The following is a 25910-nucleotide window of genomic DNA, read 5'->3' on the forward strand; positions in this document are numbered from 1 at the left end:
TTCTTGCTGCTTTTCTAGGCACAAGCTCTCTGCTTCCCCTCTTTGCATGTTCTATGTCCCCTAGCTAGAATACCTAGTCTCTTCTTTAGATCCTACCCATTTTTCAAGGACCAGATCAAGTCCTACTTCCTGGGTGCTGTTTACCTTATTACCCCAGCCCACAGTGTCTCCCCCTTCTCTGGGCACATCTGCTCCAATCATTTTGCTCTAATCATATCTTGTATCTTTACTTGACTTTTTAGTGAGTGTCTGCGTTGGCGACTAGATTGTAAGTTCATTGAGGGGTGGGGATAGGGATGTACTAGAGTTTGAATATTTATACCTCAGAAATCAGCAAACAAATCAGGACTTGATTTATTGTTTTGTTGGTTGTCTAGACTTTAGAAAGTGATGGAGAAAATGGTAAAAATGCGGATTAAATTTAAAAGTGTGTTATGGGTACATACTTTTTTCATTTTTTGGAGAGCAGTTTGTTAAACATTTACCAGCTCACCTCTGGTAGGGGCTCATAGGTATCACAGTCCTATATCACAGTCCTCCGAGTTGAAAAACCTCAATAAATATTTGTTTAAAGAATGGTGTAAGCTATCTCTACTCTGTTCTGCTTCCCATTCCCAAAATTTCTTCTTAACCATGGTTCTCCTCCATGACACTAACATGTTACCTTTGGGTCTAACGACGCACAAACCTTGTAAGGGCATCATTATCTATACCTGGAATCATAGGGGTCTGACCTGGAAGAAATCTTAAAGAGATCCAACTCCCTTCTTTTATATATAAGGAAACTGAGGCTTGGGCAGATAGGTGGTACAGTGGGTAATAGCTCGGGGCTTAGAGGTGGGAAGACCTGAGTTCAAATCCAATACTTACTAGTTGTGTGACCCTGGGCAAGTCACTTAACCCTATTTGCCTCAGTTTCCTCATCTGTAAAATGAGCTGGAGAAGAAAATGGCAAACCATTCCATTATCTTTGCCAATAAAACCCCAAATGGGGTCACGAAGAGTCGGACAGGACCGAAAAATGACTAACACGACAACCTGAAGCCAATAGAGATTAAATGACATGTTGTGTGACATGGTCACACAAATAGAAGTGTAGTAGCTACTATTTTTTTTACACACGAGGAAACTGAGACCAAGAAAAATTAAATGACTTGTCCAAAGTCGCCCAAGTAATAAGCAGAATAATCAGGATTTGAACTCCAATCCAGCTCTTTGTGCACCGCAGCACAGCCTAAAGGTAATGGGAGAGGCTGCTCCCGTCTCTTCCAGCTGTAAATCGGAGGTGCTAGGACCTTCCCAAGGTCACCCAGGGAGAGGGCTCGGGTCTTCTGACCCCTATTCAAATCTCTTTAGTCACACCGGGCATCCCTGTGCGTCCTGAGTGATGCATTCGTCTCTCCTACAGAGATGCGCCCCACGCCCGTCACTCTCCTCCATCAGCACCCGCTCCGGCCAGCGCAAGCGAGATCTCCAGCATCGATGGGGTTAAACCAGAGCCTCTGCCCCAACCCGCGCAGAGCAGGAATTGGGGGGAGCAGGGCTGAGCGTAGTAGATCCCTCCGCGGGGAAATCGTGCCGGAACTCTTTCGTGCGGGAAACCCCGGGGTACGGAAGGCGGCCGCGGCTGCTGGGGCGGCGAGGAGGAGGAGGAAGAGGAGGAGGAGGAGGAGGAGGAGGAGAGCTGGGGGGGGAGGAGGGCGGGGCTTTCCCCAGGGGGAGGAGGGCCGAGGCGGAAGGACACACGAGGTTCAGAGCCGCAGAAACTTTCTGCCAAACTCCGGGCGGCGGCGGCTGGAGCTGGTGCTGGTTCTGCGCGTACCCCGGGGCGCGGGGTCGTCTAGGCGCTGCGCTTGACCGGCCCGGGGCCCCCGCAGGAGACTCCTACCGCCGCGGCTGCAGCCCGACAGTGGGGGGGCTCCCCGGCAGGGACCCCCCACTCCATGTGTATCAGCTCGGGCGGAGGAGGAGGCGACTGAGAAGATGACCGCCCTGCGTCCTGCCCCGCTCTGCCTGCTGCTGGGTTTCTGGTTGTGCCAGGGCGCGCCCACCTTAGGTGAGAATCCCCAGGTGGCCGAGGCACGCGCTCTCCGCCCTCTGCCACCCCAAGGGGCCACCCTTTTCCTTCCCTCCCTTCCCCTCCCGGGCCACCGGCAGTTTAATATCCCCCCTCCGCGCCGGGGTACGGGGAAAGATGGGGGGCGCCGGGCGCGCCGGGCTCCCTGCAGCCTCCCCGTGGAGTGAAGCAGTTTGATTAATGAATGCTCCAGACGTCTTCGGTTCTCCCTCCACGGAGGTGGGCGGGAGAGGGGAGGGGGAGCCGCACGCCCCCTCCTCTTCCCGGCGGAGCAGGGGTGGGAGGGGGCGGCTGGAGGCTCGGCCCCTGAGGACTTGGCGAGAGTCGAGCTGACCTTGGGCGCTGCCCAGCCTAACAAAGGGTTACAGTTCAGCGGGCTGCGAGCCGCACGCCCCTAGCGCTTCTGGCTCCTGGAATGCCAGACACCCTCGTGGGGGGGGGGGGTCGCCCTCAGCCTGAGCCGATCGTACCTTCCCTGGCGAGTAGAGTCGGATCCGAGCCCTGGCCTGGGGTCGTGGATCCGGTGTGGCCGAAGGGGCAGGGTCCACTGCGCTCAGCCTAGTCCAGCAGACGTTAATTCAGCCCTGGCTGTGTGCTGGGCAGCGCGCCTTGGATTTCTGACAGTCCCCCCTCCGCCTGGGTGTCCCGGGAGTCTCGTGGGCTTTGCCCACATTGTGGCAGGAGAGGTAGGAAAACTCGTGTGGCTGCATACTAAAGCAATGAAAACCTCAACGGTTGTCATCCTCTCAAAGGCACAGATCCCCACATTTATCTTTGGGAGCCCGGGGGCCCCCAGCTTGGAAGAACTGCTGTGTGACATTGACCATCTTCTCCAACTTGGAGGCAGTATTGGTATTCTTCAGGCATCTCCCCCAGCCCTCCACCCGCTCCCTGTAGAGAGAGGGTAAAGTGGGAGGGGTAGCACTCATGCTGGAAGTGCCTTAAATTAGGACGTCTTCTTAGCGTGTTATCAAAACGTGTCTCTGAACGCATTTGAAGGTCGTTTTGCTAAAAAAGAAAGGGGGGGGGGTCTGAATAACGAAACTTGACTTTTCCAGGAAGATTCTTATAAAAACTACAAACTAGAACTGTTCTTTCTTTTAAAGAAAAGGTGCTCAGCTTTGAGACGATTTTTGCCAATTCTCCTTTTTGAATGCCAGGTGATGTTAAAATGCACACCAGGTTTTTTTGTTTGTTTGTTTGAAGAGATGAGAGGTATCTTTCCACCAGAAAACGTGGGCTTAGGCATTTTCTGGTACAATTGCACCTGCCCAAGGATATCAGAGGTGAATCGGAAATATGTGCAGAGGGACCATGATCTTACTTTCTGATGCAGCGTCAGTCAGAAAGCATGGAGAAACATTTCAAGTTGTGTAGGTCCTTTTCTTCTCCTTTAAATGAAAGAAATGATGTAATGTGTGACTGGGGTGGGTGGAGGTGGCAAAATTATCGAAATCAGATGGACCCTTGAGTCTAGGGAGTTGTAATCCTCACACATTCTCTTAGTAACTTGTTTTGTCAAGTTAGCTAATCTCTCAGACCCTCAGTTTAGTCGATGTAAAAAAAAAAAAAGATGGGAAATAGAACTTTCCAGTTGTTGAGGCAGAACTAATAGATGAGATTGAAAGGCACAGTACAAAATTGTGCTAAATAAGAAGAAAATAGGATTCTTTTCTGCTAAGAGGGCACCTTCCTTTCTCATTTAAGGATCTCCAACACCGATCTGTATCCCTCGCCATGTAGGTGGCAGGTAGTAGCATCCCTATCTTACCGGTGGAGCATCTGAGCGTCAAACTAGGTTAGCTCAGTAAATAAAATCCTCAGTTTTCTATTCTGTAAACTTGACTGCTCCAAGGGAAGGTGAAGCCTACTTTTTAGTAACTGTCCTGAATTACACCAAATTATTAACTGTAAACTCTTTTCTGAAAATCTCCCATCTTTTATCATTTGGGTCTCCCAAGGTACCAATTAGAAACACACCCTTGACCCTTTGAATCTCCTGTATTGGGCTTGTGGCCAGGATGTAATTTACACATCATTGAGTTCTCCAGCGGAGATCTGTCAGCCCCATTCTTGTGGTTCTCCAAACAGCAGTCTGTGGCCACACCTATATCCCAGGATCTCCTTTCCCTGCAATTGGTAGGTACCTCCAGATCTTGTTGCCTTGCTTGATAATTCACCTTGATCTGGTGAATTTTTATAGAATTGGCTGCTGGACTATTTTGGTCTTAGAAATTTCTTTTGAAAATGTCGTACTTTTGTCAATTTGTTTTGAATACTGTGACAAAAGGCACAATAAAACAAAAGAGCATAATTTTTGACCCTTTTTTTTTTTTCTTTGCACTGGTCTTTTGTCTCTTTTTTTATGAAATTCAAGGTAGGGGAGGTGGGGGAGACATTCTTGATTGACTTTTCTCAAGAAATGGCAATAATTTTATCCTGCTATACTGTCTTCCCTGGGTTGATTGTTTCCAATTTATTCTGTATATAGCTTGTATATTGGCTCCCCCATTAGACTGTGAGCTCTTTGAGAGAAGAGTCTGTCTTTTGCCTTCCTTTGTATCCCCAGTGCTTAGCACAGTGAATGGCAGCATTTAACAAATGTTTGACTGACTGACTGTCCTCTCCCTGCTTTGTCTCTGTGCTTTCCAACTGCTGAAGGGGGTACTTTGTTACCTGGATTGTGACAGCCCCATTTAGGACCTTTGGGAGATTCCTGGATGTGGTGGAATAATGTCTAGAATGGGGGTGGGGAACCTTCTGCCTCGAGGCCACATGTGGCCCTCTAAGTCCTCAAGTGCAGCCCTTTGACTGAATCCAAACTTAACAGAACAAATCCCCTTAATAAAAGGATTTATTCTGTAAAACTTGGACTCGGTCCAAAGGCCACACTTGAGCACCTAGAAGGCCACATTGAGGCTGCAGGTTCCCCATCCCTGGTCTAGAAGCTTTAGAGCTGCTTCTGGTACTCTGAATATGATGTTCTTTGAAACTGTATAATTTGCATTGTTTTGCAAATGCTCTTTTGAGACTCAATCCCATTCTCTAGACATGCCTTCCTTGATCCCTAGAGTATCTTAAAGATAAGACAGCTAGTTTCTTACTCACATTTCAGAGTGAAAGTATGAAAGGTACTTCACAGTTTCAAAGAACCCATAACTTCACAGGTATAGACACTCTTCTTACTGATGCAAACTAAGGTCCTTCATATTCTTAGTAGATGTTTTTCACCTGTTGCTATGGCCATACTGAAAATCATTGTCATTGCTGGCCAACCTTGTAGTGAGGATCTTCTCTGAACTTTGCAAGAAGGGTCTTCATGTGACCGTCTTTGGCAGCGTCCGTGTTTGGAAACCTTTCCAGCCTAGTACAGCGCCCACGCTTCAGAAAAGATGTTGACAAACTTCAGTGAGCCCCAAATAGTGTGGCCACGATGGTGAGAGCTTAAACCATGCCGCAGGAAAATTAGAAGGATCTGGGGATATTTAGCGGGAAGAGGAGAATACTTAAGGGACCCTTGCTAGTTGTCTACAAGTATTTGAGAAGCTGTCTTATAGAAGAGTGATTACAATTGTTCTGCTTGGCCTCCGAGGGTAGAGCTGGGAGCATTGCATGGAAGTGGCCCAGAAATAGGTTATGGGACATTACAAGGATACACTTCCCAATAAGTTAGAGCTGTCCAAAAGTAGAAGGGATTGCTTCAGAAGTTGCTCATCCTTTGGAGGTAATTGAGCTGAGGCTGTGTGACCTTGAGTTGTTAGAGGTTTTAAAAGAGATCCCCATTTTAGGTACCAATTGGACTAGATCTGGGTCTCTGAGCCCCTTTCCACCACTTGAGATTCTCTGTGCTTTCAGCTTCAGTGGAATACAAGCTGTCAGTAATTCAAGTTACAGCTTCATTCCATGACAGAATGACAGGGTAACAGGGTAGGACCTGAATGATGAGTAGGGAAAATGAATTCAAGGTGAAATTAAAAAAAAATTTCAACAGATTTATTTTAATTTCACTCTTATTTTTAGTATGAAAAATAACTTTTAAAATTAATTCCTTCAGAGAATTTTTTTGGGAAAAGGTTTGTGTTTTTATATTTCATAAATAAAATGAATTACAATTAATTTTTGAAGGAATTTTTTAGGGGGAAGAGGATTTTCACCTTGAACTCATATGATATTTTGAGCCATTGAAAAAGTCCACCAGGCTGAGAAACACTTTGTGCAGAGTAAATTCACATCTTTCCCATAGAGAGATTTTCCTCCAGACATCACATCCAAAGGGAACTAAAAAGGAGAGGCAGACAATCCATAAACATTTAGTTTCTACTGCCTACTAGGTGCCAGATACTATGCTAAGCACTAGGGATACAGAAAGAGGCAAAAGACAGTTCCTGCCCTCAGGGAGCTTACAATCAAATGGCATAGTATGTCGAATTTCTTGCTTGAGGTCGTGTCAGGTGTCTTAAACCATTTCCCCAGTAAGATGGCAGCAGGTCCTGGGCCACACACAGCACCTGGTACAGTAGGAGTCAGAGAGTAGGGGCTCAGAAGCTATTTGCCCAGTGAAGAGCCATATTTATTTAAGTGAACATCATTAGCCTCCTGTGGGCACAGTGGCCTCTTGGCACCTTTGGCTTCTACCCCTCCCCTCCTGTGGGATGTCCTGCAGGTGAGGCTGGTGTTGACTCAGGTTTGCCTGGAAGCTACTTTCACCTGTAGAGCGATGAGAACAGCTGAAAGCTGACCCCACCTCTGGGAGGACTCATACTCCACCCTTCTCTTGAATAAAGAGCAGCTCAGGTTTTTGTTTTTCTCTTTGTATTGGCATCCTTTCAGAAAATTTGTTCTCCTCACCTCCTGCTTCTGATCCCTCTGTGGGGAGCTGGGGATCCAAGGCTCGAAAAGCCCAGAGATCCAGGGGGCTAGCCTGTGTGAGGGGGCCTGGACTACATGACCTCTTGAGGTCCCTTCCAGGCTTGGGTCTTGGATTCTTCTCGCCCCTCTGCCCCTACCTTCATACTGTCAGTATCTGGGAAAGCTCGTGTCCCCCGGGAGGGTTGTGTCTTTTGGTTACTGCCTAAAGGTTCATTTTTTTTCAGGCTGATAGCACTTTTTTTCCTGCAAAACATGCCTATTTAGATGTCTGAAAATGAAAATGGAGAGAGCAGGTCTGATATCATGGTTAGAATATAGAATTTTTTTTAAGGAAATTCAAACATTCAATCTTGTGTCCTATCGTTGTCACATTCAGACCAATTTGTACTACTCGTGCAGCCCTTAAGGAATCCCCATTGTCCCCTCACAGGGAGATTGTGCTGAACAAGTACAGTTATTTACTTTGTATCTATTTCATATTTATTTACATATGTACATGTTTCCAGTGATAGAATATGAGCCACTTGTAGGCAGGGGATGATCTTGTTTTGGTCCCTGAGATTTGTATCCCCAGTGCCTTGGAAATGGTAGATTCTTAATAAATATTTGCTAAATTTATTCAGACTGGTAGCATCAGGACCCATGAAGCGCTGAAATCCTTTTGATGTTAAACTTTATGTTCTGTTCTTGGCCCTGATGAACCACACTTGCCTTTGAAGATGTTACAGGTTGTTAAAACCTGTGACCACTTACCTGTCTTGTGGTATCCATCTCCCCAAGGTGGACTAGTGAGAAGAGGGGACAGATCCATAAAGAGGGAAAGTACCATGGTGGAGAGGGGTAGGGGGGATGCTTCTGAACTGAGCACTATGACCATTTGGATCGGAAAGGGGCTGAGGGCTCTCCTGGCAAAGCTTCTTGATGTTTGTGCCTTGGAGGGAGAAGAAGGAATGTTCTCTGGAGGATGTTCCTAGGGTTCCGGATTTAATGAGTCATTTGATCAATTGGGCGTAGGGAGTTAGCAATGTCTCTCTCTCTTTCTTCCCTTTTCTTCCTGCTACCCAAGGAAGTAAAAGTTAGGGAAGCAGTAGATAGCATCTCACAGGATGGACTGGCAGAGCTGGAGAGACCTCAGAGGATTGATCAGTCAGTCTCATCCTTTCATTTTACTGATGGTCAGACTGAGAGGGAACTAAGTGACTTGCCCCAGATTACACAGCTAGTTCATGGCAGAACTGGGATAAGGACCCAGTTTCCCAACTCCTCATGTTCTTTCCACTGGGCTACACTCTCTGCTGTACAGAAGTTGTTAAGGAAGCCATGGATGGTAGTGAGGAGAACAAAGGAACAACCACATTGATTTATTTATGTAAGCGTGAGTTGGATTTTTATAGCATCTTCCCTTTGATGAGATTTCTTTCCTTCTGTTGGCTTTCAGATTTAAAAAGCTTAACTACCAGGACAGCAAGGTTTTTATGACCCACTAGGGTGGGAGGGAAGCTTGTCTCATGTTGTCATCCTTAGTCGATGTGTTTCACCCATCACTTTACAGAACTGGGTAGGGAAGACATTGTCCCTGCCCTCAAGGAGCTTATTAGGTAATCCTTGAGGGGGTAGGGCTAATGAGCACACAGCTAAGTCTGCAATAGTCATCTGGGATTTATCCACACATTTGGAAAGCTGTTTTCCTGCTGCTTGGCTGACTCAGAAGTTCTAGAGAACATGGCCCAGCTGGAAGGCATGTCACCAGACTGTTAGGGTTCCTGATCCCAGGCAGAGTGACGGCCTCCACACTGGTCCTCTTGAGTAGTGAACACTTTGGGGTTTCTTTTTTCTGTGTACTAGAATTCAGATCTCTTTGTGGAGATACTCTTTTACAGGTCGAGGGTCTAAATATACCCAGTGGTCTTATTTGGAGAAAAGAGGCAGACTCTTTAGTCTGATGGGGGTATGGATATGAGATATTTGGTTTGACTTCACTAAGATTTGGCATAACTAGAAGTTCTCTCTTAGAAAATTAGTTTCCACATGTCCGTCGCTGAAGGATCCTTTTATCCTTTTTGTGACCTAGAAAGGATTAAGGGGTATCATGGACTCACCCAGAGTTTCTGCCCCAGTTGGCATGGGGATTCCATCCCATCAGTTAATCATAACTGCCAGCATCTTCCCTCACCTTTTTGTGCTTGTCTTGGCAAAAACCTTGTTTTACCAGCTCCCCAAAAGTTCATTCTCTAACTGGATGGGACTGAGTAAGCCTTTTTTTTTTTTGATGGGGGCCTGGAGGTGGGAGGATGGGACATTTTTGGCTCCCTTTTCTCCTCCTAAACATCAGGCTGATTCTTTTGTTCGAACTATGAAAACTGCCCTTCGTCTCCTGGCTAAGTAACGAGGGGCCAGCATTTCTCTGGGCTGTCACACTGTGCCCTTCTTTGGAGGCCTGCCTAGGGCGGTTACTGGTCTCCAAGTTAGTTCTCATGCAGGATATTGGCAGCACAGCCCTAATTCGCCGATCCATGCATACATTATGCACACATCATGCCAGGACTGCCCCATTGCAGCACAAATACAGGTTGGGCCTATTGGGGTTGCAGAACCTGTTTCGTTGGCTAAGAGGACCTTGCCTGCCTTCTCTTAGCATATTTATTTATATGAAGTGGGTATGCATACATATGTGTATTTTGTTGGGGGAAGGAGATGCATAAAAGGGGAATTTTATTATGTTCCAAGTGTTGTCTAGTTAAAGGTAGATGGTCTTCTAAAAACAAAAATACACTTCCCAGTGCTTGAAGCTGTTCTCATTCCTTGTTTAGCCTGCTGTCTCATGTGGTGGCAGGTGTGTGTCTTCTTTCTTTTGCTTCCCTTTCTTGATTCTTGTGATCTTTTCTTGCTCATCTCTCTTTTGCAAGGGAGATACTGGAAGACTTGAAAAGACCACACAGAGATGAAGCAGCCCATCTTGACTGGTGGACTCAGTGGGGAAAAGCTGCTATGCTGGAGAGCTCTTGTCTTTGTAATTCATATGGTGATACTTAAAGACAGCCTGCTCTCAAACCCTGATGGACCTATGAATGGCGATAGACACAAAATAAGGGAGTGCTCACAGCAGTGAATGAACTTTTACTGCTCTGAGTAACAAATTACGTATCAGAATTCTCCGTAGAAACTTTCATTATGATTTGGTATCTGGCCACTCCCATCTGCCTGGAGAGGTGCCTTGTCTTCTTGGCATTCATTGCTATGCTAGATCATTGGATTTTAAAGGAATGCATTCCATTTAAGCCTTTTCCTTATATTTTCTGTCTGTAATAGATGTAGCTGTATGTGTTGTATTATATGAATTTTACTTTAAAAGCGAAAAGGAAGAACATTAACACTAGTGCAGTATTATAGAGTAAGCATTGGAGAATGATTAGACTTTTTTATTAATTAATTTATTTTTAGTTTTCAACATTCGCTTCCATAAGCTTTTGTTTTAAATTTTCTCCCCTTCCCTCCCCGCCTCCTTCCCCAATATGACGTGTAGTCTGCTGTAGGCTCTACATATACATTCCTATTAAACATATTTAGAGAAAGTCTTTTCAATCGCACTAGTCTATCTTGTAACCAGAAGCATCATGTGTGATGTTAACATATAGTATAGTACCTGTGGGATATGAATTTTGAAAAACTTGCTATATATTATTCTCCCTCCTGTATGCTATGGTCAAGTGACATTGACTTTCTTGTTTCTCAAACAAAGCAGCCATGTGCCATCTGTGTATTTTTGTACAGGCTGTCCCTTAGCCCTGGAATGCACATCCTCTTCACCTCTGCCCCCTTAGAATCCTAATTTTCTTTTAAAGCCCAGCTCCAAGGCTGCCTCCAACATGAGGCCTTTCCTGACTAGCCCAGCTGCTTGTGCATCCCCCAGTGCTGCCTTGTACATTAATATTTTGGGGGGTGTGTATGTGTGTGTATGTGTAGTATATATACTTGTATGTACATGTCACCCCTCATAGGAGTGTAAGGACAGTTCCATTTTTGCCTTTGTGCCCCCGGCACCTAGCATGGTGCCCGGTCCATTTTTTCAGTCATTTCAGGTGCATCCAACTCTTCATGGCCGCAGTTAGAGTTTTCTTGGCAAAGATACTGGAGTGGTTTGCCATTTCCTTCTCCAGGTCATTTAACAGAGGAGGAGCTGAAGCAAACAGCGGTAAGTGACTTGCCCAGGGTCACATATCTAGTAAGAGTCTTAAGCTAGATTTGAATTCAGGATAGTCTTCTTGACTCCAGGCCCAGGACTGTATCCACTGTACCACCTATCTGCCTACCTGGCCCATAGTAGAGGCTTATTAAATGCTTATTACTTTTGGTTTAAGGGTTGAAAGGACAGAGGGCCAGTCTTGAAGTCAGGAAGGCCTGGGTTCAAGTCCTACCCCATTAAGACTTGGTGTCTGCACAGCCGTGGACAAATCTCGTAACCTCTCAGTGACCTGGGCAGCTCTCTTCGTTTGTAAATCATAGATGAGTTACACATTTGCATGAGTGGAGGAAGTTTCCACACCAGGACTTCTCCATTCTGATGAAATTATGGGTCTGAGTAGTTAGAAGAATACTAAGAGAATAACTTCCTAATGCATTTTAGCCCCAGAACAAGTTCCTTATGGTGTTTTTAGAATTATATTTTTCCTTTGGATTTTAATCCTAGATTGAGCACATGATAATGAGCGTGCTCCTGGGATATACATTCTTCCTCTATTTTATAATGTATGCCCTGGGAATGCAAAGCAAATTTAATAATATCTTGATGAATCACAGCTAGGATGGAAAACATGATGGGAAAAGTAATAGAAATGACAAATCATTGTGTAGAATAGACCCCAAATAAAGAATGTTTTGAGCTTTGCCACAGTCCCTTCCCCCTACACCCTCATCCTCCCTCACCCTCTGTCCTTCCTATGACCATTCAAGATTTGTTAATGCAAGTACAATCGTATTTGCTCATGCATACAATTTTTTTGTTAAGATACTACATTTGAAACTACATTGTAACCTGCCCCAAGGCAGAAACTAAGGCTGGGTGTTGACTCTTTCATATTGACCTCAGCCGCTGGTCAGTTCAATCAGCCATCCAACAAGCTGGTCCTGTCCTTCCGGCCAGTGGACTGACTTGTCCTCCATGAAACCAAGAAGTCCTTTAAGGGGACTGGCCAAATCAACCTGTCCTTTGGGCATCTTATTATAAATGTTTCTTTTTTTTTTTTCCCCAATGCCCTCCCTCCTCTGGCCCCTTCCTCCCATTCCCTGTACATAGCGATCCCTTGATAAATGTTGTTGACTAATGTTGCAATCCAGAAGAGTGGTTTCAAGGATGTGTGGTTTAGAAAATTGCTGTATTGCTTCTGGGCCTAAGGGACCAGCTGAATTGCCATGTGCTGAGGCACTATGGGATTTAAGTATCTGGTTCTGAGAAATTTCAGCCAGAATGAATGCCCTCTCAAGACTGGTGGAATGCTTGGAGCTGGGAGTATGCCAGCTATATTACCATATTTAAAGTGAGCCTGAAAGGGGAGGAAAAATAACATTTCTAAGCACCTGAAAGAGAAAGGCCTCTGAGAAGGACAGACTGTGACCTTGTAGTTATGGTGGCCAGGATTCTGGAGAGACTGGTTTTAATTTCAGTAACCCTTGTGTCTGTGGACATATCCTAAGCAGAAGGAAATTAAAGATGTGGAAATAAAATTTGGTTGGAAAACCATTTTCATGCAAAAGGTTTTATGATATTTCTAGAAGGAAGAAAACTATTCTATCCAGAATATATATACATCTAGAAGCTTGACCAATAGGTGAAGCTTCCGATTACACACTTTTTCTTTTGTTTTGTCTGATGTGTTTGGGTCTATTGGTAAATGCCAAGGCTCGAATGTAAGATTTTATTCCTTATTTTATGTATTTATTCAATAATTTACTTTGTTGGTTATTTATAATAAAAATTTTAAAAATAACTTAGGTCACTTTTATAAAAAGCCCAGTTAAGATTTACTGAACCTTATTCTTATTTTTTTTATTATTTTCTTCTTATTTCTTAGTATGATATTGAATTTCTTAATATACTAAGGCACACTCCCTGCCTTTGTGGACCTCATACCATGCTTTTTCTGGTATGACCACCAGGTGTGCTGAACATAATCAACTTTTTTTGCTGCATTTTTCTTACTTATGAGATAGGTGTGGTATCCAAGAATGTTTAAAATATCAAATAAGTAAAACTAATAATGTTCATTATATCACATACATATGTTCTGTAGAACTGGTTTGCACTGTGGTTCTTATAGGTCTTACTTCCACAAACCTGTCACCTATATGGGGGTAAAGATCGAGTCTTATATTTTTGTACATTCTGCAGCAGCTCACGCGGGATTGAGCACATGGTTTGTGGGATACTTACCCTCTCTCATTCTCTCTGATTTCAGACAATGAGATGGTCTTGCCCTTTGCTCAGACTAGCCAAGTGCCTGGCATATAGTAGGTGCTTAATAAATGTTTATTGAATTGAATTATTCATACTTGATTTTCATCACCTCCTGTTTCATCCACAAGACTTCCTTTATTTTTTTTTTTTTTTGGTGAGGCAGTTGGGGTTAAGTGACTTGCCCAGGGTCATATAGCTAGTAAGTGTCAAGTCTGAGGCTGGATTTGAACTCAGGTTCTCCTGACTCCAGAGACAGGGATCTATCCATTCACTGCTAAACTTTTAGAAGGAGGGCTGCCAATGGCCCTGTTTCACATTCCCATCTCCAGCCTGTTGGAGTCTTCCTTCTAAACCCCAGCACCCACCCAACTGGAAACCGCAGAGGAAGTCCAGCTTCCTCATTTTACAGACTGGGAGGCTGAGGCTCAGACAGATTTAGATGACTTGCCCAGGGTCACACAGAATAAGTCGCCAAACTGAGATGTGAACCCAGGACCTTTTGGCTTCAGAGCCGCCGTACTTTCTTCTGTACCAAAATGCCACCAATTCAGCCTCCTTCTCCTGTTAAATTCACTTACGTGGCCGCAGTCACTTGTACTGTCCCTCTGGTTCTGTTTGTTTCAGTTGGCCTTCAAATCAGTCCCCATGTGTTTCTCTGAGTTCTTCATTCATCATTTCTTAACTGTACAATAATATTCCATTATCTTCATACGTCCCAATCAGCGGGCATCCCCTTTGTTTCCACTTCTTTGCTGCCACAGATAATGTGGCTGTGAATATTTTCCTGCCCTTCTGCTCCTGCATCCTTCCAGCATGACCAGTAGCTCCTTGCCTGGGGCTCTGCGCCTGCTGTCTAGCCAGCCCTTGCCACGCTGTCCTCAGTCCCCCTCTTGCTCTTGGAAAGGGTGCCTCATCCTTCCCAGGGACACGACTCACTGTGGCTGATTGTACTGACCAGCCGCTGAGGTCAAAATGAAAGAGTCAACACCCAGCCTTAGTTTCTGCCTTGGGGCAGGTTACAATGTAGTTTCAAATGTAGTATCTTAACAAAAAAATTGTATGCATGAGCAGATATGAAAAGATGAGCTTTTGTGGCAGGTTAATATTGTTGAAAGTGCTAGACAATTTTCTAAATGGAGTCCAGCCCAGGCACCTTTTCCATTCTGGGTCCTGTTTTCAAGATGTTGAGGGCAACTTAATTTACTGTCTGTCTGGCTGTATGTTGTAAGCCGGCCAGCATGTTATGTATCTGCTCTCAGTTTCTTCTTGGCTTCTCTTGTCGGGTTAAGCTCCTCTTCCTATGTATAAGTTCTGCCCCTTTTCCCTGGATTCTTTTCTCCATATCCTTTTTCATGCCTTTATATACTGTCTCTCTTGGCCGCCTTACCCAATTTCATTTTTCATTTTCATGTTTCTGTGAAAATAACTTCCAGCTTAATATACGCCATCCCCATCTCTCATCTGAGCTCCAGCCCCTCATCCTTATTTCTGTCTTCATGCTGGAGATCTCCACTTCAGTGTTCCCCCACTGGCACCACAAACTCAGAGCTAAGAAACAGATTTGTGGTTCCTTTGGTATGAGAACTTTCCAGGTGAGGAAGCTTTCTCTACTAACACATATCGCCAGCATCTAGTTTTAGAGGGTCACATGTGTCCCTGTGTGACAGAGAAAAGGACCTCAGCTCAGGTCTTCTTGGCTTCAGAGTTGGTTCTGTAAATGGTACTTCGCACCACCTCTTTATCACAAACTCTACACATCTCAGAATGAACTCATCTTCCCCGTCAAAACCCACCTTCCTCTCAACTTCCCTGTTTCCCTTGGTGGCCCCACCAAGGCTTAAAACCTTAGTTATTTTTGCTTTTCTTTCTCCCTCACACTCTCCATCCAGCTCACCACTAAAGCCCATCTGACCCCATGACTTTGCTCCTTCCCATCTGCCTGTCCCGCTCCTACCGCCATCACACAAGTCTGGTATGCTGGGGAAAACACTGGGCTTGGAGTCAGGAAAGGCCTGGCTTCAACTCTAGGCTCTGGTGGTTAGGAAGTGGGTGATGTTACATTTCTGAGCCACAGCTGCCTCATCTATAAAATAAAGATGCTTCTTGTGTGAGCTACCTCCTTACCTGGTGTACAGGGTTGTTTGTAAGAAAGAAAATGAGTTGTTGTATTTTTGGCTGTTTATTGTTATAGCTGCCTAACTAGCTTTCCTGCCTTAGTTGTCAGAGTAATATTCGTGATGCCCTAGTCTGACGGTGTCACTCCTTTGCACAAAATTCCTCGATGGCTCCCCATTGTTTATATCAGGGGTCAGCAAACTATAGCCCATGGGCCATATTGACCTGCCCCTATTTTTGTAGACCCTGCAAGTTTTTACAACCTTCTTAACTACAGTAAAATTTATTATAGTAAGTTTATTATAATTGCAGAAGAACAATCCTTAGGCAGCAGAATGAATCCTGCTGGACCTCTGGTTTCTGTGATAAAACACGGGGTACTTAGCCTGGCATTTCAAGCCCTCTGTAATGACCCCAGTCTATCCTCCCAGTCTCTTTGCATTGGGCTCTGTCTTTCAGCCACATTGTACTGTCGACTCTTTCCTGACCTCATGCTGTGTTCCACTGCCTCTTGAAATTAAGGATGGCCGTTCTCTCCTTGTATCTGCCTGTGAAATCCGCGGCTTCCCCTAAGGTCCACCTTAGATGCGTCCTCTTCCTTGAAGCCTTCTTCCCCCCCCCCCCCCCGTTGAAAGGGGTCACTTCTACCTTGAGCTTATTGGGCTCTCTCTCCTTTGCCCTTAATGTCTCCAGTGGATCATGCTTGCTTGTGTTCATGTTGTATCTTGCCTATTTGACTGCAAGCTCCTTGAGGGAAGGGACTTAATTGCTTTTCATCTTCATATTCCCAGTGCATTGGATAATACTTTGCATATAGTCAAATGCTTAATAAAAAGGTTTTTTGAATTGTTGATTAAGATGCAGTTGTGACCTATGTGGAAAACTCCAGGTATTCCCGTCTTGGGGCTACAACCTTTACTATTCCAGCCTTATCCCTCTCTTCCTGAGATCAGCAGTTTGCTTCCACCATCATACCTCATCTCTTCTGGGATGGATAGTGAGGTGAAGCTGGGTATGGTATTGAGGTACCTAAACTTGGAGCCAGGAGACCTGGGTTTGAATTCTGATCCCACCACTTAGTAACACTGGGCAGCTAGTGGTGCAATAGTAGATAGAATACTGGACCCGGACTCAGAAAAACCTGAGTTCAAATCCAGCCTCGGATACTCTGGACAAGTCACTTATCTTCTGTCTCAGTTTCCTCATCTGTAAAATGGGGATAATAATAGCACCTACTCCCCAAGGTTGTTTTGAGGAGAAAATGTGGTAATATTTGTAAAGCACTTTACAAACCTTAAAGTTGTATATAAATGCTGGCTTTTGTTATTATTTATTGAGTCAGTCACTGAGCCTGTTTCCTCATTTGTAAAATGAAGACAGCAATACTTGCACTACCTGCCTCACAAGGTATGTAAAGCTCAAAAGAGATGATGAGTGTATGATGGTTTTAGACTAAATCATCATATAAATGTAAGCTGTGATTAATAATTCCAGTTCACAAACATTTGCTAAGCATCTACTGTGTGAGATTCAAAGTCCCCGCCCTTACTGAGTTGACAGGCTAGTAAATGGAGAGAGCCAGGGGTAGAATGTGCTGACCCATTCTGGCCTGCCATTTTCCTGTGGATGGCCCTAGCCTTCTTTTCCATTGCTTAGTTTCCATGACAAAGACAGGCCAATCCAGGTTTGAGAAGTAATGATGTCTCAACAAAGAATGAGTGAAGCTGACCCCTCTTTTGGCTAGAATGGACCTTGGGGTCCTCATCTCAGTCTTCCTCTTCTTCCTTAATTGGCTGTGCTAGTGGGGGGCTTTCACAGTTTTACCCCATTTGACAAATGTAGAGTCAAGTATGGCTCAGGTTCATGTGGGTGATGTTGGTGCCTCATAGCAGGTCACTTCCTTTTTGGGTTCATTCACAGTGGTATGGCTGAAGGCTGGTTTATGTGGGTGGGGCCCCTGCCATAGGAAGAAAAGCATCAATGCTACTAGAAGGGGGCTTGGAATATTTTATTTCCTCCAAGGATTCTCAGAAATAACCTTTACGGTGTGCTCCTTAGGGCAGTAGAAAGAGTGACTGGCTGGGGCATTAGGAGAGCCTTGGGTTTGAATCCTTCCTTCAACACTTTCTGAGTATTGTGACTGTGGATAAGCAAACCATTTAACTTAATCTCCCGGGGCCCGTTTTCTCATCTCTAAAGTAGGGATAATAATACCTTTGGATTCAGTCAAAGGGCCGAACTTGAGGACTTGGAAGGCCACGGGTGGCCTTGAGGCCACCAGTTCCCCATCCCTGACCTATACTATCTACCTTAAGAAATTTTAAGGATTGAATGAGCTATATGTGAAAAGTGTTCTCTAATTTTAAAGTGCCAAATAAATGTCAATTTTTATTATTATTTGTTCCTTCATTCCTTTTGTCTTCTCTTTGACTATAACTTGAAATCCAAGGGTGTTTGATCTTATTTCAAATAGCTTTGTCTGTCTTGCATTTTCACCCACCTAAATATATTTTAGCATTACTTCTTCCCTTTTAATCAAAATGAGGAAATAGGTAGGAAACATTATTAGTACAATGTGATGGTTGCTGTGGGATGTATCAATGAGGAAATGCAGTTAAAGGTTCTGTGGGAACTGTCCCTGTGGTGCATTTCAGTGCAGAATTGATGTAAAACAGCTAAAACCCTAACCCTGTTGAAGTTGGTGGTAAGGGAAAGCACAATTAGCAGATTTATGAAATGGGCTCCCTCCTCGAACCATTAAGAGAAGAAGCATGCTTGTGTTTCCATGTCCTGGTCTTAGCCATCTTGCCAGGGAGCCAGGCTCAGCAGGCATACTTTTAGCTTGGTCTCATGGGGCAGCTTGCCATAGGGAGTGGCCAATTAGCTGAAGGGTGTAGCAGTTAGATGCCAGGTCACTGCCAAGTGGGGCATGTTCCTCCTCCGCCTGGGTGACCTGCTGCCCCATGAGGGGAGCAGAGCAGCCTTCTTAGATGGGACTCAATGACCACTTGGTGTGTTGGGACCACTGTATTATTATCATTTGAAAGTTGTATATGGTGATGAATTAGAATAAAGAAGTATCTTGAAGGAATTTCAAGTATGTCCTACTGATGGGAGTGGTGGGGAAAGAGAGGTAATATCAGGAGAGTATAATTCTAGCAACATGGAGCCCTAACACTCATGTGACCAAGTCATCTTCCCTTTCCATCTCTCCCAGCGCTGGGATACTCCTCTAGCCAGCTTGGCTTCTGAGATTAGAACCATTAGAACCACTACGCCAGTCATGTTCCCTTGGATAATTAGAAACTGATTATGTTTATTTTGAATTAAATGCTAACAAAATTCTGGAATTTGTTTTGGTCATTGAAAAGCCAGAATCTTGGCAAAGTTTTAACATTTGAGTTTGATCATGTGTATAGCAAAAGACTATGTTAGTGAGAGAGACTGAGATGACAAACAGATGGACAGACTCAAGTGTTCCCCTATAGGCCAGGGCTGTGTCAACCATCCTCTCCCCTCATTCAGTAAACTCTGGTGACTCCCTGTTATCTCCGGGATCAAATATAAAATCCTCTGTTGGCATTTAAAGCACAACCTGATCTCTTCCCGTCCTATCATCACAGGTTTCTCACTCTTTATTTCCCTTATGTGTTTCCTATGACACAGCTATGCTGTTTTACTTGGTGTTCTTCTGACATGACAGTCTGCCTCCCAACTCTAGTTTTTCTCTGTCTCTCTGGGTTCCTAGATCTCCCTCCTCACCCCCTAGATTTCTGAGGCTTCCTTCAAGACTCAGCTCACAAAGCACCTTCTGCAGGACGCCTCTCCCAGTCTCCACTTCCCTCTGAGATTACCCTCAATTTACTCTGTCCATGTTCCTTATGTATATAATTATTTGCATATTCTCTCCTGTTAGAGTTTGGGCTTCTTGAGATCTGGGGCTGGGTTTTTTGCCTATCTTATATCCCCAGTGCTTAGCACAGTGCCTGGCATATATAAATGCCAGCACCTAATAAAGGCTTGTTACTGACTGACTGACCCTCCTGTGGTGACATTGAATTATTAATGACTAATCTTCATGGGTACAAATTCACTTAATTTCATTGATGTCTGGCCTGTATCTCTTCCATGTTTTCCACCATAAGAACATGAGAAAATTTGTGAAGTGCTTGGCTAAACTTGAGATAACCTAACAACAACATCCCCCCCCCCACCATGGACCGGCTGAGTGACCCTAGCAAAAAAGGAAATCTGATGATATTTGTAAGACCTGTTGGGCTTCATTTTGTACATGGTTACCTACCATGAACTTTGTCAGGAGTCAAAGACAGGCTCGTTTGTAGCATCTAAGCTCCATTCAGCAACCCTCCCCCTTTAAAAAAAAATCAGAACAATTCAAGATTTGTGCTGCTGACTTTTTTTTTAACCCAAGTGTAGGACTTTACATTTATCTCTGTCAAAGTATCTGCAGCTTAATAACAATCTGTGGAGTGACATAGATTGACCCACCCAATTACGCAATATTTTACTCTGAAGACAGTCAGAGAGTGCAATCATCCCATCAACATCTGCTTATTATCAACAAAACAATGGCTCAGCTCTTTTTTCGTGGCCACATGAAAAGACCATGACATAGCAGAGGGTAACTTATCCCTGATAGAATCACCGCACGCCCTCACTGTCTTCCAAATTTCTCTCCATATCACTCCTTTTGGGAAGGTTCTTTGAAAGATTTCATTCCACTTCTTGTTTTTCATTAGTTTTCTCTCTTGAGTGCTATTTGCTTCCAACCCTGATCCGTGCCAGAAAAAAGGAAGGGCCAAAATATTGTGACTAACAGTCTTAGCCTTATTTCACCAACAAATGGAGCGTTTACTTTTGTGATTTCACGTTGCCTTGGTACACGAGAGTATGCAGTATCTGTTCCAGTTTGCAAGTTTTGAGTCATGGATGTGCTATATGACTACCAGTGGCTTGCTTTTGAAAGGAAACTGTTTTAATTACTGTACAGAGGAACTAACGAAAAGATCTTAAACAGTAATTTACATGCACATATATTTGTTTGGGACACCTGAGTGTACAGAGAGTGCTTGGCAAACCTGAAAGTGCTACAGAAGTTTGAGCGGTTGTTTTGCAGACACTGGCATGCCTGACTTCAATCCCTTGCAGAGCTGTGATCCAGCTGAGGGGACCAGAGCCAGGTCTTCTGACTCTCAAATTCCATGCACTGCTAGATTGTAAATTCTTTGCCAGAAATATGGAATTTTCCCCTCCCCTACCTCCCTATTAAAAAAAAAAGTATCCTTTTGCTTTTGGAAATTCTGCAAGAAATCCTTTCCAGGGAGAAAAGAGGTGGTTAGATTTTTACCCTTTTAATTTATTTTGTGCCCTGATGGCTCTCTTGAATCTTGGTGAATCTTATATCTAACAAAAATGCAAAGGCATTGGATTGGGATCATTGTGGAAGAAGCCTTGGGCTTAAAGGCAGAAGACCTGGGACTCACCATCTCTGTGGTCTTGGACATATCTCTTGACCTTTCTGAGGCTATGGCACCTTCGCCTTCACCTCCCAGAGAGGTTGCGAAGAAAGTACTTTGTAAATTTTGAAAGCACGTCATGAACAAGAGTATGGTGTTGGTTGGGTGATTCTCTGAATTACCCAGCCCTTTTTGCACGAAGCTCAGTCTTAACAGAAAGATACCTGGTGTGTGTTCTTCATTTTGTTCCATATTAAGTTTTGATCTTATTATTCTAATCATTGAATGCCCCCTTTTTAAGTGGCCAGCTCTGTACTCAGGAGGTGTTTAAGGGACATAGTCTAGTAAAGTGGGAAGGGTCCTGAATTGGGAGCCAGGGCTTAGCTCTCTGTAGTTCCTGGCTTTGCCCACCTGTGCAACTCCAGGCAAATTGTTTAACCTCTCTGGGCCCCATTTCTCATCTTTAAAATGAGAGAACTGGACCAGATGACCTATAAAGGCCCCTTTTAGCTCTAAATTTATGGTCTTCCTTGTTTACGTTGATCTATTTCAGCATCCATCTTAAATGTCATTCTTCTTCACCAAGCCCTCCTTAATCCTTATTTAAATCTCTTAGCTCTCTGTGCCTTTTGGGTGCAGTGACCAAATTTGTTTTATAGTGGTAGTTTTTTGTATACATATTTTTATTCCCACTCCCAGACATTAGCTCCTTAGGGACAAGGTATGTTCTCAAAACAGAACGGTTCCCTCTAATCACAGTCCTGTCAAGAGTTATGTAAGGTATCCAAGTTCATTTTCTGGAGAGGTATTCCAGAGTTGAAGGATGGATCTCTGGGATTATGCCAGAACATCAGGGAATAGGCATTAATCAAGCATTTATTAAGCATGCTTAAGGAACCTAAGTGAGCCCTGGAGACCTCTTCGGTTTGGTTATTGCTGTGTGGAAGGTCTGTTTTCATATAGCCTGGACCATTCTTGGGGGTTTAGAGGAACTTGGAGGGGAAGAGAGCTGTTTTCAGATTCCCTCGAAAAGGCCATAGATTGGAATAGTCTGGAATGAACTGGGCTTCCTAGAGAATCTTCTCGAGACTTCCATGAATCTTAGATCCAGAGGTAGCCTGACTTGATATGGCTCCCACTTGGGTAATTGTGTGTTTTTCAAGTTATTTTAGTTTGGCGTTACCTCAGAGACCTACGGTATAGCTGAGCATAATATAGTATAGTAGAGTGCTGGACTTAGAATGAGTAAGATGCAGATGCGAATCTTGCCTCTGATACTTATAGCTGTGTGAATATGGTCAAATCCTCTCTGAGCCTAATTTGTAAAATAGAGGTAATAATACCTGTAGCACTTACTTCAGAGAGTTATTGTCAGACTCAAATGACATGATATTTATATGTATATGAACACATATCACATACATACGTCTACATATACGCATTTCACTTTGTTATGACGCCACTTCTGCTTGAGAACATAGAGATGTGTTGACAGGCACATTGCTAGTGCATCACAGTGAGCCAGGGGTTATCTGCTTCAATTTTATTTTTGTTTGATTGTTCCAAGGTCTCAGTTCGTGTAAAGGACCCAGGTTATATTTTGGGAATGTTTTTGCTTTATTGGACTGAAGCTCTCACCTAGAAACTTAGAATAAAATTTCTCTACTGGACACCTGAGAACAGTGATACCAACTTCCTCCTTGTAAGGACTCTGGTCAAAATGTTTTAAAAAGAAAACAAACAAAAATGAGAGTAAGACCCCTTAGCTAGGTCCCATTGACCTCCTCCCTCCCCTCAAAGTCCACATTATCCCTGAAAAAGTCACAGTCCCCAAGTTGCTGTATTGGACTTGGATGGTTGAACCCTCCTTGTGCCACGCCAGTGGTTAGGGGCATCTCCATTGGCTGCTTCATGATGTCATCGCACTGTTGTTCCTATGCTGGTATCAGCCTGAACTGTTCTTGTGCTGTTCTGGCTGTAGTATCTTTAAGAGCAATTAACTCTGTGACCCTGGGAAAGTCACTTCACCCTTTCTGCCTCAGTTTCCTCATCTCTAAAATGAGCTAGAGAAGGAAATGGTAAACCACTCCAGTATCTCTGCCAAAAAAAACCCAAACAAACCTGAAAGGACTCGATAAAGAGTCAGACACAACTGAAATGACTGAGCAGCAACAGTTCTCTCGGGAGTGGTGGCTTCCTTGGCAGAGAAAGCAGGGGGTTGCTCTTCCCAAGGTCTTCCTGTATTCACGAGGGGAAGACACACACTACTTCCTGTGGGTTTTCCCTATTTGGCCTGTTTCACTCCAGCTTGCCCCTGTCGTTCCTCTGAGACTGGAGAGCTTTTGCCTCTATATTCCAGGTGTGAATATGCCTCACCCCAGCCCAGTGATTTGTCCGGTCCTTTTGGGAGGTAACGTGTCATCCAGAGGGCTGGATTTCTGGAGATGATGAAGTCCGGAGAAGGAGCTGGGTGTGAAATGATGAGAATTCCCTGGGTGAGCTCCTCAAGTAGTGGATGATCCTGGAGGAGCTCTCCACTGTCCACCTCCCACTCCCTGTAATCAATGAGAGGGAGGGGGCCCCCGAGGGCAGGGGGTGCTGGTGAGTTTCTGAATTGATTTCATCTTCCAGAATGAGACCCAGGGCAGGGTGTCATGGATGTGACCAAGTCCCAGAGAATGACTAGTTCATTTTCCATATCAGGAAACTGAGACCCCAGAGTGGTCAAGTAAATTGCCCAATAATAAGTTAGTGACAGAGTGAGGACCAGAATGTAGATGTTATGGCTCCAAATCCAAGGCTTTTTTTTTTTAACCATGTTGCATCTTGGAATATGTTATTGCATAGTTTGGAAATGGAACCTGGGGTTCCTATGTGGTAGGCAATAATTCTACCACTGAATCATCAACGCTACAGACTTAAAGCCAGGGTAGGAAACCTTCAGCCTCGAGGCCACCTGTGGCCCTCTAGGTCTTTGGGGGCAGCCCTTTGACTGAATCCAAACTTCACAGAACCAATCCCCTTAATAAAAGGATTGGTTTTGTGAAGTTTGGATTCAGTCAAAAGGCCTCACTTGAGGACCTAGAGGGCCACAGGTGGCCTCGAGGCCGCAGGTTCTCCACCTGTAGAAAAAGGAAGTTGCATTGTCCAGGACCTGAACCCAGGTTTCCTATGTGGTGAGCATGATATCACTAAGCCACCAGCACCACCAAAGCAAAGTTCATTTGATATTTTGGAGAACCTTATGAATTGAAGATGAATGAAACCTGGCCTCTTGAATAGGCAGAAGAGGAGAAGCTTGCTAATGAATCATTATTAAAAAACTTCATTTTGATTTTTCTCACAATTCCCTTTATTTCTAGAAGTTTTGTTCTGTCAGAATCCCTGATTCCATTTCCTTGGAATCCAGAGCTCTCTTTCTCACAGCCTGGCTTTATTGCTATGCAGGAGTGGGGAACCTTATAAAAGGATTTGTTTTGTGAAGTTTGGATTCAGTCAGAGGACCACACTTGAGGACCTAGAGGGCCACACGTGGCCTCGAGGCCGAAGGTTCCCCAGGCCTGCTCTGTGGTGTGTTGTCTTTGGTCATGGACCACTGTAGTTAGATGAACTTTCTGCAGCGGCTTCCCTTACTCCTATCAGCCTTCTCTGAAAGCAGCTGATGATGATGAAGGGAAGTAATGTGAGTTGCCATGATAATTATTTCACGGTATCTGGGGGCACTGCCTCAGAGCATTGAATTAGGCTCCATGAAGGACTAGTAAAGTAATAGAAGACAGGGTCAAGACCCTTCGCCACAATGGAATCACAGAACCTTGGGGAAGATGGGGGTCTCAGAGGGCAGAAATCCCCTCTACAAGTGGTCATCCAGTCTGTGATGAAAGCTTTCTAGCAAAGGGGATGCGTCTACTTCCCAAGCTGTTGCATCCCACTTTGGGGTAGGTCTGGTGACTTAGAAAGTTTTTCCTTGAAATGGAAAATCTGCTATTTGTCAACTTCTCTCCATCACTTCTGGTTCTGCCCTGTGGAGCACAAATCTGTTTCTTCTTTCAACCCAGTCTAACCCAACCAACAATTATTAAACATATACCACGTGCAGGGGTTGGGGACAAAAATATAAGGTGAAAAAGCAGGCCCTGGCCTATGGGAGCTTACATTCTGCTGGGAAAGGATACAGCTCATATACATGGTAATTTGAGGAGGAAGAAAAAGGGCATTAACAACTAAGATCAGTGGAATCACTTCTAAGTACTTCCCTTGTTCACCATCAGCAGTAGATTAGTACTGAGAAGGCTCCAAGGAGTGAGGGAACCCACCCCAGGAAATGAATCTCCCTGGTGGCTCATGAGCCACCAGGAGCCTTGACAGAAGCTGAAAATTCTGAGGTCCAGTGAAGGGACAGATGGGGAAATGCCTTCTGGGCATAGGGAACCCTTCCATGAGGGCCTTAAACAAAATGTCTTCATCCCCACAATGCCTTTTTTTTTTGGCTCATTGGCATTTGATAAATATTTGATTAAATTAAATTTGATCAAAAAAGAACAATTTAGAGGGATTAAACTCCCTTTATACAAAAAGCAGATCCCACCAAGTGTAGGTGTCAAACATGAGGCTGCCTTACTCCTGAGCATTGCCTGAACCGGGTGAAAGTGTGATTGGGAAATATTTAACAAAATAAAAATATGATAGATCATAGGTAATGTTAACATGTGGTTTTCTAAGTCATGACGCTGCGGGGAGGGATCCTTATGTATGGTTTAGTGACCCTGGTTTCTATTTGAGTTTGACACCACTGATCTAGTTCAGTTTCCTCATTTTGCAGATTTGAAAACTGACTTTCAGAGGAGGGGAAATAATTTTTCTTTGGTCATCCAGATAACAAATGGCGTATATGGTATTTGAACTCAGGCCTCCTCACTCC

General features: G+C 44.3%; 1 protein-coding gene across 2 annotated transcripts in view; it reads left to right on the top strand.

The window, feature by feature from the left end:
• Window positions 1-1883: 1883 nt before the first annotated feature.
• Window positions 1884-25910, top strand: part of NOTCH2 (notch receptor 2) — a 184660-nt gene continuing 160633 nt past the window's right edge. For both annotated transcript variants that reach the window (XM_027866775.1, XM_027866776.1), the window contains exon 1: window positions 1884-2056. In XM_027866775.1, the coding sequence (XP_027722576.1) occupies window positions 1984-2056 (73 nt within the window). In that variant the 5' untranslated portion in view covers window positions 1884-1983. The remainder of the gene's footprint in view (window positions 2057-25910) is intronic.

The sequence above is a fragment of the Vombatus ursinus genome, unplaced genomic scaffold (assembly GCF_900497805.2).
Source record: "Vombatus ursinus unplaced genomic scaffold, bare-nosed wombat genome assembly UNPS02014782.1, whole genome shotgun sequence".
Taxonomy (NCBI): Eukaryota; Metazoa; Chordata; class Mammalia; order Diprotodontia; family Vombatidae; genus Vombatus; species Vombatus ursinus.